Genomic DNA, 15,452 nt, shown 5'->3' with positions numbered 1-15,452 from the left:
TCTTTTTTCTTGTTTTATGTTCATGGTGTTTCCAGTGACGTGTGTGTGTTTGCAAGTATTTATACCTAAAAACTCCTGTAGACACAAACGCACAAGTTTGTGTCTACAGGAGTTTTTAGGTATACTCATCATTTTTTTCTGAATAGATTGTTTGGATAAATTGTTAGTCCATGTTAATTTTGCAAAGTAATTGTCGCTTAATACCTATCTATCTATCTATCTATCTATCTATCTATCTATCTATCTATCTATCTATCTATCTATCTATCTATCTATCTAGTAACATGAACATTTAGAAAACATGTAATAGTTTATGGGTATTTGATTCTTACTTATTGGTGGTATAAATCATGTGAATTTCAGTGGTTGTCCATATGTGAAAATAACTTAATGTTATTTCCTGTCCACTGTGTTATGTTGGGATGTATGAATAGCCATTTCAACCAAATTATCAAGAAAGCCTTCTATTATCCAGGATTTTTTTTTCTCACATGGAACTTTCTGTAGTTCATGACTGTGTACTCTTAGGGCCGCTGTTGGCCAATGTGTTGACGTGTCTCAGCAGCTTTAAAGAGAAGCCTCCCCCATCATGATGATTTCAGAAAGAGAAAGACAGACATAGGGTTACAACGTCGGCGTACACTTAAACGACGAGAGTGCTGTAATCTTTTTTTTTAACCGGCGTGGATGATCATGAAGTGTCACCTTGTTTATCATGAAATATAATGGACCATAAATTTCCGGCCATCGTGGAACATAATTCGTCTTATTAAATTTCGCGAGGATGTTGTCGGACAGAACAATGAGACGGCAAGTACTGTTGTTTTTCTTGGTCCTTTATCTCCGTTCAGTACTCGGCCAAGTCAGCTACTCCATCCCTGAGGAAATGCCGAGTGGCTCTCTAGTCGGTAATATTGCTCAGGATTTGGGTTTAGATATAAAACGACTGAAGTCAGGTAAAGCTCGTCTGTATACAGGAGATAGTGCGGGATACATCGAGCTAAATAAAGACCGAGGAGTCCTCCTTATCAAAGACAGAATAGACAGAGAAGCGATCTGCAGACAAACCACGCCTTGTGCTTTGCATTTTCAGATTATTTTAGAGAACCCCATGGAGTTTTACAGTGTCACAGTCGAGATTACAGATATAAATGACAATCCTCCTACCTTTGAAAAAAATGAAGTCAGTTTTAAAATCAGCGAATCTGCCATAATTGGAGCAAAATTTGTATTAGATAGAGCAATAGATCTTGATGTCGGCAAAAACGGTCTTCAAAAGTATGATCTTAAACCTACTGATAATTTTGTACTTAAACGGGAGAATCAAGGTGATAGAACAGAAAAAGTTGAAATGGTTTTACAGAAGCCTCTCGACAGAGAAAAGGAAGAGTTGATATCTTTAGTTTTAACAGCTTTTGATGGAGGAGACCCGCAAATGTCGGGAACAATTCGGATTTTCATCACGGTGTTAGATGTCAATGATAACGCACCTGTTTTTTCACAGTCCACCTACACAGCCACTGTTTTTGAAAATGCCCCAGAAGGCACGGTTGTCACCACCGTCACTGCATCAGATGCTGATTATGGAACAAATGGGAGGATAAAATATTCAATCACAAACAGTTTAGATCAAGCTCATGCATTGTTTCAGATAAACGAAGATAGTGGTGAAATTAGATTACTTGGAAATATTGATTATGAGAATGCACGGAATTACCATATTAACATACGTGCAAGTGATGATGGTGGACTTACAGATTCCTGTAAAGTCATAGTTGAAGTCGTGGATATGAACGACAACAAACCGATGATTAATATAATGTCAAAGTCAAACATGATATCTGAACACTCTAAACCGAAAACAGTTGTAGCAATGATGAACGTTCAAGACCCGGATTCAAATGAAAACGGTAAAGTTCACTGTGTTATCAGCGATAACACACCTTTGACCATAATGTCGACATCAAATAATTTCTATAGCTTAGTGACTGACAGTGAATTAGACAGAGAAACAGCCTCTGAGTATAATATAACCGTGACCTGCTCTGATGAGGGAGTGCCCTCCCTCTCCAGCAGCGTCACTCTCACCTTACAGATCTCTGATGTGAATGACAACGCTCCTGTCTTTGAGAGGAGCTCATATGAGGCCTACATTGTAGAAAACAACACACCAGGCCTCTCTATATTCACAGTGAAAGCCAGAGACGCTGACTGGAACCAGAATGCCCGTGTTTCTTACATACTGGAGGACTCCTCTGTTAACGGAGTGCCGGTCTCCTCATATGTGTCCGTTAGTGCTGATAGTGGAGTCATCCATGCAGTGCGCTCTTTTGACTACGAGCAGATCAAAGATTTCCAGTTCCGCGTCAAAGCTCAGGATGGAGGCTCTCCTCCACTCAGTAGCAATGTGAGTGTGAAAATACTGATCCAGGACCAGAACGACAACCCTCCTCAGGTCCTGTACCCAGTCCAGACTGGTGGCTCTCTGGTGGCTGAAATGGTGCCTCGGTCAGCAGATGTGGGCTATCTGGTGACTAAAGTGGTGGCTGTTGATGTGGACTCTGGACAGAATGCCTGGCTCTCCTATAAACTGCAGAAAGCCACAGACAGGGCGCTGTTTGAAGTGGGCTTACAGAATGGAGAAATAAGAACTATCCGCCAAGTGACTGATAAAGATGCAGTGAAACAGAGACTGACTGTTATAGTGGAGGACAACGGGCAGCCCTCTCGTTCAGCTACAGTCATTGTGAATGTGGCGGTGGCGGACAGCTTCCCTGAAGTGCTGTCGGAGTTCACTGACTTTACCCACGACAAGGAGTACAATGACAACCTGACTTTTTACTTAGTGTTGGCTCTGGCTGTGGTCTCCTTCCTCTTCATCACGTGTTTAGTGGTTATTATCTCAGTGAAAATCTACAGATGGAGACAGTCTCGCATCCTGTATCACTCCAGTCTCCCTGTGATTCCATATTATCCTCCACGTTACTCAGACACTTTGGGGACAGGGACTCTCCAACACGTGTACAATTATGAGGTGTGCAGGACGACTGACTCCAGAAAGAGTGACTGTAAGTTCGGCAGAGCTGGTAGTCAAAACGTGCTGATAATGGACCCCAGTTCTACAGGGACGATGCAGCGGATACAGAGTGAAAAGAGCATCCTGGATGAACCGGACTCTCCACTAGAGGTTAGAATACAGTGCTTACACTGAAGACGTAAACTCTCATCATGATATAATTGCTCATTTCTGACGTCATTTCTATTTTTTCTTATATCTAATACACAACCTGTTTTATTAACAGTCTAGGTGAGACTAAAGAGCTACACTGGTCAATAGAAGTGTTTTGTAACAAGGTTTTACTGTTCATACTTTGATTTTATCCTTATTTTATCCTTATTGAACTTTGAACCAATAAGGATACTACCCTGTAATCTAACAGTTTATTATTATTATTATTATTATTATTATTATTATTATTATTATTATTATTATTATTATTATTATTATTATTATTATTATTATAACAACAACAGCAATAATAATAACGTTTTGCTTTGTTTTTCGTCACCAACCACATTCTCATCTCCCTTACCACTTACTTTTGCTGTTTGGTGTTATGAACAGAAAGGGCCGCTATTGGCCAGAGTGTGGCAGTCTTCGATAGGGCTGGTAACTGTACCTCCCCCTTAGACTGACATGGTAGACAATAAAACACGGACCAAACGCCTGCCCTCGTCTAAACAGAAAACTGCTCACGGACATGGACAGCTGCTAATTTTTGTTGGTATTTTACTTGAGATACGAAAGGAATTTTTAAAGATAATCATATGGATTACAGTTTTATGCAAACGACTCAGGAATACACCGACAAAACAATGAGACGGCAAGTACTGTTGTTCATCTTCGTTCTCTCCGTTCCCTCGGTGCTCGGCCAGGTCAGCTACTCCATTCCTGAGGAAATGGAGAAAGGTTCATTAGTCTGTAATGTCGCTCAGGATTTAGGTGTAGATTTTAAAAGACTCAAATCTGGTAGAGCCCGCATTCATTCGGGAGACAGTGCAGAATACATCGAGCTGAATAGAGAGAGGGGTGTCCTCCTTATCAAAGAGAGAATAGACAGGGAGACGTTGTGTGGAGAAACGACGCCCTGTGCTTTGCATTTACAAATGATTCTGGAAAATCCGATGGAACTGTTTCGCATAACAATAGAAATCACAGACATAAACGACAACGCTCCCAGCTTTGCATCAAGCCAAAAACGTTTTGAAATCAGCGAGTCGGCTGTTATTGGGTCTAAATTTGTACTGGAGAAAGCCATCGATGCAGACATTGGTGCAAATGGTCTCCAAAGCTATTCGCTTAATCCAACAAACAACTTTGCATTGAAATTAGAGAATCAAGCAGATGGGAGTAAAAAGGTAGAAATGGTTCTACAGAAGCCACTAGATCGAGAGCACCAGGAACAGATATCACTATTATTAACTGCTCTCGATGGCGGACAGCCGCGTATGTCAGGGACAATGCAGATAGTTGTTAACGTGTTAGATGCAAACGACAACGCACCGGTTTTCACTAAGTCAGTTTACAAGGCAACATTAACCGAGAATTCTCCAAAGGGAACCAGGATTATTACAGTTAGTGCATCTGACAAAGATGGAGGCTCTAATGCAGAAATATCATACTTAATTTCAAATAGCAAGCGTCGCTTATCCGACCTGTTTCAGATCGATACAAAAACTGGAGAGGTTATCTTAATCGGTGAAATAGATTATGAAAAAGCGAAGCTCTTCCAAATTGATATCGAGGCTATAGATAATGGTGGGCTGTCCGATTCCAGTAAAATCCTAATTGATATTATTGATGTCAATGACAACAGCCCTCATATTAAAATACTCTCCAAATCAGACAGCATTTTCGAGGACTCTCCTGACAATACTGTGATTTCTATGCTAAGTGTAAATGACCCTGACTCTGAGAGGAATGGAGAGGTGAAGTGTAATATTAATGATGACATTCCTTTTAAAATACAAAACACAATGAATGGATTTTACAGTTTAGTAACAGAGGTAGCTTTGGATAGAGAAGCCGCGTCCCAGTATAATATTACAGTGATCTGCTCTGATGAGGGAGTGCCCTCCCTCTCCAGCAGCGTCACTCTCACCTTACAGATCTCTGATGTGAATGACAACGCTCCTGTCTTTGAGAGGAGCTCATATGAGGCCTACATTGTAGAAAACAACACACCAGGCCTCTCTATATTCACAGTGAAAGCCAGAGACGCTGACTGGAACCAGAATGCCCGTGTTTCTTACATACTGGAGGACTCCTCTGTTAACGGAGTGCCAGTCTCCTCATATGTGTCCGTTAGTGCTGATAGTGGAGTCATCCATGCAGTGCGCTCTTTTGACTACGAGCAGATCAAAGATTTCCAGTTCCGCGTCAAAGCTCAGGATGGAGGCTCTCCTCCACTCAGTAGCAATGTGACTGTGAAAATACTGATCCAGGACCAGAACGACAACCCTCCTCAGGTCCTGTACCCAGTCCAGACTGGCGGCTCTCTGGTGGCTGAAATGGTGCCTCGGTCAGCAGATGTGGGCTATCTGGTGACTAAAGTGGTGGCTGTTGATGTGGACTCTGGACAGAATGCCTGGCTCTCCTATAAACTGCAGAAAGCCACAGACAGGGCGCTGTTTGAAGTGGACTTACAGAATGGAGAAATAAGAACTATCCGCCAAGTGACTGATAAAGATGCAGTGAAACAGAGATTGACTGTTATAGTGGAGGACAACGGGCAGCCCTCTCGTTCAGCTACAGTCATTGTGAATGTGGCGGTGGCGGACAGCTTCCCTGAAGTGCTGTCGGAGTTCACTGACTTTACCCACGACAAGGAGTACAATGACAACCTGACTTTTTACTTAGTGTTGGCTCTGGCTGTGGTCTCCTTCCTCTTCATCACGTGTTTAGTGGTTATTATATCAGTGAAAATCTACAGATGGAGACAGTCTCGCATCCTGTATCACTCCAGTCTCCCTGTGATTCCATATTATCCTCCACGTTACTCAGACACTTTGGGGACAGGGACTCTCCAACACGTGTACAATTACGAGGTGTGCAGGACGACTGACTCCAGAAAGAGTGACTGTAAGTTCGGCAGAGCTGGTAGTCAAAACGTGCTGATAATGGACCCCAGTTCTACAGGGACGATGCAGCGGATACAGAGTGAAAAGAGCATCCTGGACGAACCAGACTCTCCTTTAGAGGTTAGTCATATTCGCAGTATAACACTGATAAGTGCGTTGAAAGGCGTCATTTAGGCGAAATTACAGCACCTTGGACAGCGTCAATGAAAGCAAAGTTTCACTTTGTTTTCCTCTTTCACTTTCACTCTCTATGTTTTTTTCCTTGTCTATAGTAACCTGTCTTAACCAGTATTTGAATTCCGATTTCATATCTTTTTCCAGATTTTTTTCAGTCTGACAATTAGCACAGGCTTTGTGTATGATACCTTTATTATTCTTAATCTGAATGTAACATCGAATTTTCATGGCATTATTTCTGTTTTTCTTATGTACTTTCATCATTTGAACTCATCGGGCCGCTGTTGCCCAGTGTGTGGCAGTTGAGAAATGCTTTTGTAACAGATCCTCCCAGTCATAGCTCTGGCATAATACTGACGCACACGCTCAGATGTAGAATGCACACTTCGGAGATCAGACTATAGGCTACTATCCACGGATACCTCAAACCAGGATTTTATTTTTGTGTGGATTTAAACATATTTCTCTTCCATTTTTAATTTACATGTGACAGAATCTTACTCCTAAACCGGATTAACATTCGGTATCTATTGTGCAACGGAGGTATCGGACAGAACAATGAAACGGCAAGTACTGTTGTTAATCTCCATCTTCAGCCTGAGTCCTGTGAATGGGCAGGTCAGCTACTCGATTCCGGAGGAAATGGCAAAAGGCTCTTTGGTCGGTAACATAGCACAAGATTTAGGTTTAGATGTCAAACGACTTAACTCGGGTAAAGCTCGTATTTACACGGGAGACAGTGCTCAGTACATTGAACTGAACAGAGAAAGAGGAGTCCTCCTTATTAAAGAAAAAATAGACCGCGAAGCGCTCTGCAGACAGACAACGCCTTGCGCTTTGCATTTTCAAATTACGTTACAGAACCCATTAGAATTATTCCCAGTTACTGTAGAAATTACCGATATTAATGACAACGCTCCACTTTTCCAAAAGGAGGAGAGAAGATTTGAAATTAGCGAGTCTGCAGTCATCGGCTCCAAGTTCCTGCTCGAGAAAGCGATTGACCCTGACATCGAAGGGAATGGTCTGCAGAGATACACTCTAAAGCCGAGTGACAATTTTGTGCTTAAACTGCACTCTCAGTCTGATGGCAGCAAAAAGGTAGAGATGATTTTACAAAAACCGTTGGACCGAGAGAAACAAGAGCACATATCACTGGTTTTGACAGCGGAGGATGGAGGAGAACCACAAATGACAGGAACGATGCAGATTCATGTGACTGTGTTAGATATAAACGACAATTCCCCTGTCTTTAGTAAATCAGTTTACAAAGCAAGCATTACAGAAAACTCGGCAATAGGAACACTTGTTACTAAGGTCAGTGCTTCTGATGCAGACAAAGGCTCAAATGGAGAGGTGACCTACGTCATCGGGAATAGCATGGATACTGTTTCAAAGTTATTTCACATTAATAGTCAAGGCGATGTAATATTGGAAGGTCCAATAGACTATGAAAGAGAAAAACATTATCACATCGATATAGAGGCAGTTGATCAAGGCGGACTCTCAGATTCGAGTAAGATAATAATTGATGTAATTGACGTGAATGACAATAGCCCTGTTGTAAATATGATATCAACATCAGAATCAGTACCAGAGGATTCAGCCCACAAAACAGTAATAGCTTTAATGAGTGTAAATGACCCTGATTCTGAAACTAATGGGAAAGTCAACTGTGTAATAAATGAAAACCTGCCATTTGAAATTAAATTCACATCCAATAATTTCTACAGCATACTAACAAATAGTGATTTGGACAGAGAGAGAGACTCTGAGTATAATATAACAGTGACCTGCTCTGATGAGGGAGTGCCCTCCCTCTCCAGCAGCGTCACTCTCACCTTACAGATCTCTGATGTGAATGACAACGCTCCTGTCTTTGAGAGGAGCTCATATGAGGCCTACATTGTAGAAAACAACACACCAGGCCTCTCTATATTCACAGTGAAAGCCAGAGACGCTGACTGGAACCAGAATGCCCGTGTTTCTTACATACTGGAGGACTCCTCTGTTAACGGAGTGCCAGTCTCCTCATATGTGTCCGTTAGTGCTGATAGTGGAGTCATCCATGCAGTTCGCTCTTTTGACTACGAGCAGATCAAAGATTTCCAGTTCCGCGTCAAAGCTCAGGATGGAGGCTCTCCTCCACTCAGTAGCAATGTGAGTGTGAAAATACTGATCCAAGACCAGAACGACAACCCTCCTCAGGTTCTGTACCCAGTCCAGACTGGCGGCTCTCTGGTGGCTGAAATGGTGCCTCGGTCAGCAGATGTGGGCTATCTGGTGACTAAAGTGGTGGCTGTTGATGTGGACTCTGGACAGAATGCCTGGCTCTCCTATAAACTGCAGAAAGCCACAGACAGGGCGCTGTTTGAAGTGGGCTTACAGAATGGAGAAATAAGAACTATCCGCCAAGTGACTGATAAAGATGCAGTGAAACAGAGACTGACTGTTATAGTGGAGGACAACGGGCAGCCCTCTCGTTCAGCTACAGTCATTGTGAATGTGGCGGTGGCGGACAGCTTCCCTGAAGTGCTGTCGGAGTTCACTGACTTTACCCACGACAAGGAGTACAATGACAACCTGACTTTTTACTTAGTGTTGGCTCTGGCTGTGGTCTCCTTCCTCTTCATCACGTGTTTAGTGGTTATTATATCAGTGAAAATCTACAGATGGAGACAGTCTCGCATCCTGTATCACTCCAGTCTCCCTGTGATTCCATATTATCCTCCACGTTACTCAGACACTTTGGGGACAGGGACTCTCCAACACGTGTACAATTACGAGGTGTGCAGGACGACTGACTCCAGAAAGAGTGACTGTAAGTTCGGCAGAGCTGGTAGTCAAAACGTGCTGATAATGGACCCCAGTTCTACAGGGACGATGCAGCGGATACAGAGTGAAAAGAGCATCCTGGATGAACCAGACTCTCCATTAGAGGTTAGACTGTTACATTAAATTAGTATTTATTATTTTGCATCTATATGTATTTAATTACCATACTATGCATTTAATTGCTGTTCCATAGTAAAATTGACATATTCATATTCAGCACCAGAGACAGAGACAGAGTTGGTTGAAAGAATCTGTGATTGTTCATTGCTTCTGAACATGTAGTGTGTGCCTTTACTTATCCTACTTACTACACTTGTGAGAAAATGTATGTATGCAACATCCCTTTAATAATTTTATAGATGCAATCTCAGTCATTTTTTACGAAACGCACTTGTGTTTTCTCAACATAGAACATAGTGATTAATTAAATCACTGCAGTTTAATCTTCACCTGTCTGCTCCAACCCGTTTTTTTTTTTTTGTTTTTTTTTTTTCTTTTAACACTTTCCCTGCAGTTTTGCATGTTGAACTCTTAGGGACGCTGTAGTCCAGCATGTTGCTCAGGAAGAGTATATCGTCAATAGTGTCTCTCCATCTTAAAACGCCAACGAGGAGCGGAGGATACCAGATATAGCACACGAAGGGTCAGAATCAACTTGTCTCGTTTGGACTATTTTCCTTCTTCGTTGTGGAATATGCCCAGATTTCCTGCTTCTTGCTGAGAGATACATTTTAAACATTTTACTCGACAGAAAAACGCATATTTTTTCCTTTAACACAATATCGAGGAGAACAATGAAACGGCAAGTACTGTTTTTCCTGTCGTTCCTTTTTGTCGGTCCTGTGCTCGGCCAGGTCAGCTACTCCATTAACGAGGAAATGTCAGTGGGTTCCGTAGTCGGGAATGTCGCTGAGGATTTGGGTTTAGATGTAGAGAGACTAAAATCACGTAATGCTCGTGTCTACTTTGGTGACAGCAGGGAATACATTGAGCTGAATAAAGCCAGGGGAGTCCTCCTTATCAAAGAAAGAATAGACAGGGAGACGCTCTGCGGACAGACGACGCCTTGTGCTCTGCACTTTCAAATTATCTTAGACAAACCCATAGAATTTTACAGGATAATAGTTGAGATCGTAGACATCAATGATAACCCCCCCGCCTTTGAGAAAGGTGACATTAAATTTAAAATAAGCGAGTCTGCAGTCACCGGATCGAAATTTGATTTGGAAAGGGCGGTGGATTTAGATGTTGGAATTAATGGTCTCCAAACGTACCGTCTGGAACCAACTGATAATTTTGCTCTAAAACTACACAGCCAAGCAGACGGCTCCAGGAGTGTCGAGATGATTTTGAAACAACCTCTTGACAGAGAGAAAAACGAGCATTTGTCTCTAGTGTTGACGGCCGTGGATGGAGGAGAACCTCGGATGTCTGGAACAATGCAGATTATTATTACGGTGCTGGATGCCAACGATAACGCACCCGTTTTCACAAAGCCCACATACAAAGCCACCGTTGCAGAAAATTCACCAAAAGGCACAGCTGTGACCACAGTTAGTGCATCAGACGCCGATCACGGATCGAATGGAAGAATGACATATTCGATCAGAAACACTTTAGATGATGTCAGACATTTGTTTGAAGTAAATGAACATACGGGCGAGGTTAGATTGATTGGAAATATAGACTACGAAAGGTCACGAAATTATCAAATAAATGTACGTGCAAGCGACGACGGAGGACTAACAGACACATGCAAAGTGATGGTCGACATTATAGATGTCAATGATAATTACCCGGTGATAGATGTTATGTCTAAAACAAATGTGATATCCGAAGATATCAAAAGCCACACTGTTGTAACAATAATTAACATTCAGGACTTAGACGACGGTGAGAATGGTAAAGTCAAATGCACAATAAATGAAAATATTCCGTTCATATTAAAGTCTACGGAAAATAATTTCTATAGCTTAGTGACTGACAGTGAATTAGACAGAGAAACAGCCTCTGAGTATAATATAACCGTGACCTGCTCTGATGAGGGAGTGCCCTCCCTCTCCAGCAGCGTCACTCTCACCTTACAGATCTCTGATGTGAATGACAACGCTCCTGTCTTTGAGAGGAGCTCATATGAGGCCTACATTGTAGAAAACAACACACCAGGCCTCTCTATATTCACAGTGAAAGCCAGAGACGCTGACTGGAACCAGAATGCCCGTGTTTCTTACATACTGGAGGACTCCTCTGTTAACGGAGTGCCAGTCTCCTCATATGTGTCCGTTAGTGCTGATAGTGGAGTCATCCATGCAGTGCGCTCTTTTGACTACGAGCAGATCAAAGATTTCCAGTTCCGCGTCAAAGCTCAGGATGGAGGCTCTCCTCCACTCAGTAGCAATGTGACTGTGAAAATACTGATCCAGGACCAGAACGACAACCCTCCTCAGGTCCTGTACCCAGTCCAGACTGGCGGCTCTCTGGTGGCTGAAATGGTGCCTCGGTCAGCAGATGTGGGCTATCTGGTGACTAAAGTGGTGGCTGTTGATGTGGACTCTGGACAGAATGCCTGGCTCTCCTATAAACTGCAGAAAGCCACAGACAGGGCGCTGTTTGAAGTGGGCTTACAGAATGGAGAAATAAGAACTATCCGCCAAGTGACTGATAAAGATGCAGTGAAACAGAGACTGACTGTTATAGTGGAGGACAACGGGCAGCCCTCTCGTTCAGCTACAGTCATTGTGAATGTGGCGGTGGCGGACAGCTTCCCTGAAGTGCTGTCGGAGTTCAGTGACTTTACCCACGACAAGGAGTACAATGATAACCTGACTTTTTACTTAGTGTTGGCTCTGGCTGTGGTCTCCTTCCTCTTCATCACGTGTTTAGTGGTTATTATATCAGTGAAAATCTACAGATGGAGACAGTCTCGCATCCTGTATCACTCCAGTCTCCCTGTGATTCCATATTATCCTCCACGTTACTCAGACACTTTGGGGACAGGGACTCTCCAACACGTGTACAATTACGAGGTGTGCAGGACGACTGACTCCAGAAAGAGTGACTGTAAGTTCGGCAGAGCTGGTAGTCAAAACGTGCTGATAATGGACCCCAGTTCTACAGGGACGATGCAGCGGATACAGAGTGAAAAGAGCATCCTGGATGAACCAGACTCTCCACTTGAGGTTAGAATTGCAGTACTGTCGTTCAAACTCATAGCCTACTATTTACAATTGATTTATTCAGTGATGTCATTTACAGCCCCTACAGTGTCAGTACCTTGGACAGCGAAAAAACAGCCTCTTGTTTTTTTTTTCCTCTCTCTCTCTCTCTCTCTCTCTCTCTTTATATTTTCGATTTTCCTTCTGTCTCCTTCATTCACACTTAAATATTTGCTCAGGGAAAATATCGTGCTATGTTTCATCATTTTGCTCGTACTGTAAATGAAGAACAGTAGTGTGTATGTTTGGTGGTAGTTTATTCAGTGACCATACAGGTAACAGCAGAGGTAACTATTTTTTCTTTAACTCATGTAGTTTCGTGTTGTGAACTCGGTGGGCCGCTGTTGACCAGCGTCTTGGCGTTTTATGTCATATTTATACTGGGACGCCCCCCTGTCCTCTCACAAGCGAGAGAGGCTTCGGGAACACAAACGCATAGTCGCCGCTGGATGCAACACAATGCATGGAATATCAAGCTGGAATAATTTTACCGTCAGTTTCTGATTAAACTGGAAATATATGGGATTTTATTTGCATCAGCAACGCTGATATCAAAAGAGAGGAGAAGACGTTAGTTTGTTTGGACGGAGGTGCCTTACAGAACAATGAGACGGCAAGTACTGTTGTTTTTCTCCGTCCTCTGTCTGAGTTCAGTGCTCGGCCAGGTCAGCTACTCTATTCCCGAGGAAATGGCCAAAGGCTCCTTGGTCGGTAACATAGCTCAGGATTTAGGTTTGGATGTTAAACGACTGCAAGCGCGTAGAGCTCGTATTCACACGGGAGATAGCGCCGAATACATCCAGCTTAACAAGGAAAAAGGACTCCTCATTATCAAGGAGAAAATAGACCGGGAAGCTCTTTGTGGTCAGACAACGCCTTGTGCGCTGCATTTCCAGATCGCCTTAGAAAACCCGATAGAGATATTCCCGATTACTGTTGAAATCACAGATATTAATGACAACGCTCCTACATTTCAAAAGGACCAGAAAAATATTGAAATCAGCGAGTCTGCAGTCATTGGCTCTAAATTCATGCTTGATAAAGCTATAGATCCTGATATCGGGCTGAATGGTCTTCAGAGCTATGCACTCAAGCCCAATGATAATTTTATGATTAAATTACATAGTCAGTCTGATGGTGTTAAAAAGGCGGAGATGATTTTACAGAAACCTCTGGATAGAGAGAAACAGGAGTTTACATCGTTATTGTTGACGGCTGTAGATGGAGGAGAGCCGCAGAGATCTGGCACTATGCAGATTCATATTACTGTGCTAGATGTAAATGACAACGCTCCTGTTTTTACACAAACCGTGTATAAAGCAAGTGTGAAAGAAAATTCCCTCAAGGGAACAATCATTACCAAAGTGAGTGCCTCCGATGCAGACAAAGGCTCGAATGGAGAGGTTAGCTACACGATCAGTAACAGCATGATAGGAACTTCTAATTTATTCCACATCACTGAAGATGGTCATCTTATATTAGATGGGCCTATTGATTTTGAAAAAGCCAGAAATTATGAAATTGATGTAGAGGCAGTCGACCAAGGAGGTCTATCCGATTCAAGCAAAGTGATCATTGATGTAGGTGACATTAATGACAACAGTCCCGTTATAAATATGATTTCATCATCAAATTCAGTTGGAGAGGATTCCCCTTACAACACGGTGGTAGCTGTAATGAGTGTAAATGATCCAGATTCTGAAGAAAATGGGAAAGTCCGGTGTGTGATTAACAAAAATATACCATTTACGATTACATCTACATCCAGTAATTTCTACAGTTTAGTGACTGACAGTGAATTAGACAGAGAAACAGCCTCTGAGTATAATATAACAGTGACCTGCTCTGATGAGGGAGTGCCCTCCCTCTCCAGCAGCGTCACTCTCACCTTACAGATCTCTGATGTGAATGACAACGCTCCTGTCTTTGAGAGGAGCTCATATGAGGCCTACATTGTAGAAAACAACACACCAGGCCTCTCTATATTCACAGTGAAAGCCAGAGACGCTGACTGGAACCAGAATGCCCGTGTTTCTTACATACTGGAGGACTCCTCTGTTAACGGAGTGCCGGTCTCCTCATATGTGTCCGTTAGTGCTGATAGTGGAGTCATCCATGCAGTGCGCTCTTTTGACTACGAGCAGATCAAAGATTTCCAGTTCCGCGTCAAAGCTCAGGATGGAGGCTCTCCTCCACTCAGTAGCAATGTGAGTGTGAAAATACTGATCCAGGACCAGAACGACAACCCTCCTCAGGTCCTGTACCCAGTCCAGACTGGCGGCTCTCTGGTGGCTGAAATGGTGCCTCGGTCAGCAGATGTGGGCTATCTGGTGACTAAAGTGGTGGCTGTTGATGTGGACTCTGGACAGAATGCCTGGCTCTCCTATAAACTGCAGAAAGCCACAGACAGGGCGCTGTTTGAAGTGGGCTTACAGAATGGAGAAATAAGAACTATCCGCCAAGTGACTGATAAAGATGCAGTGAAACAGAGACTGACTGTTATAGTGGAGGACAACGGGCAGCCCTCTCGTTCAGCTACAGTCATTGTGAACGTAGCGGTGGCGGACAGCTTCCCTGAAGTGCTGTCGGAGTTCACTGACTTTTCCCACGACAAGGAGTACAATGACAACCTGACTTTTTACTTAGTGTTGGCTCTGGCTGTGGTCTCCTTCCTCTTCATCACGTGTTTAGTGGTTATTATATCAGTGAAAATCTACAGATGGAGACAGTCTCGCATCCTGTATCACTCCAGTCTCCCTGTGATTCCATATTATCCTCCACGTTACTCAGACACTTTGGGGACAGGGACTCTCCAACACGTGTACAATTACGAGGTGTGCAGGACGACTGACTCCAGAAAGAGTGACTGTAAGTTCGGCAGAGCTGGTAGTCAAAACGTGCTGATAATGGACCCCAGTTCTACAGGGACGATGCAGCGGATACAGAGTGAAAAGAGCATCCTGGACGAACCTGACTCTCCTCTAGAGGTTGGTTATTTAGGCTTCATCTTAGTTGTAAATTGTTTGCATATGTTTGTCCCATGTATTATATGATGCTATAAATAATCGACGTCAGCAATAAATC

General features: G+C 43.0%; 3 protein-coding genes across 34 annotated transcripts in view; all 3 read left to right on the top strand.

Moving 5' to 3' along the window:
- Window positions 1-15,452, top strand: part of LOC139606386 (protocadherin gamma-C5-like) — a 276,343-nt gene that overhangs the window by 191,723 nt on the left and 69,168 nt on the right. Inside the window, exon 1 of one of the 32 annotated variants that reach the window (XM_071458533.1) lies at window positions 226-3,187. The exons of 26 other annotated variants lie outside the window; for them this stretch is intronic. In XM_071458533.1, coding sequence (XP_071314634.1) covers window positions 785-3,187 — 2,403 coding nt within the window. In that variant the 5' untranslated portion in view covers window positions 226-784. Of the gene's footprint in view, window positions 1-225; window positions 3,188-6,693; window positions 9,259-9,283; window positions 12,333-15,452 lie in introns of those variants that run through there. 5 more of the 32 variants (XM_071458560.1, XM_071458549.1, XM_071458566.1 and 2 more) reach the window with 5 other exon arrangements.
- Window positions 3,511-6,513, top strand: LOC139606397 (protocadherin beta-16-like). The gene has a single exon (XM_071458578.1). The coding sequence runs from the start codon at window positions 3,829-3,831 to the stop codon at window positions 6,313-6,315; it is 2,487 nt and encodes an 828-aa protein (XP_071314679.1). The 5' UTR covers window positions 3,511-3,828; the 3' UTR covers window positions 6,316-6,513.
- LOC139606411 (protocadherin beta-16-like) lies at window positions 12,353-15,433 on the top strand. Its single transcript, XM_071458595.1, has one exon. The coding sequence runs from the start codon at window positions 12,974-12,976 to the stop codon at window positions 15,419-15,421; it is 2,448 nt and encodes an 815-aa protein (XP_071314696.1). The 5' UTR covers window positions 12,353-12,973; the 3' UTR covers window positions 15,422-15,433.

Source organism: Trachinotus anak, unplaced genomic scaffold (genome assembly GCF_046630095.1).
Source record: "Trachinotus anak isolate AG129_WGS33_773 ecotype Australia unplaced genomic scaffold, CSIRO_AGI_Tana_v1 ptg000021l, whole genome shotgun sequence".
Classification (NCBI taxonomy): domain Eukaryota; kingdom Metazoa; phylum Chordata; class Actinopteri; order Carangiformes; family Carangidae; genus Trachinotus; species Trachinotus anak.
The sequence above is the reverse complement of the archived record's forward strand: the minus strand, read 5'-3'. Positions and strand labels throughout refer to the sequence as shown.

What these genes read in the sequence shown, in the direction of transcription:
- LOC139606397 (XM_071458578.1), top strand. Translation starts at nt 3,829, where the DNA reads ATGGATTACAGTTTTATGCAAACGACTCAGGAATACACCGACAAAACA.
- LOC139606411 (XM_071458595.1), top strand. Translation starts at nt 12,974, where the DNA reads ATGAGACGGCAAGTACTGTTGTTTTTCTCCGTCCTCTGTCTGAGTTCA.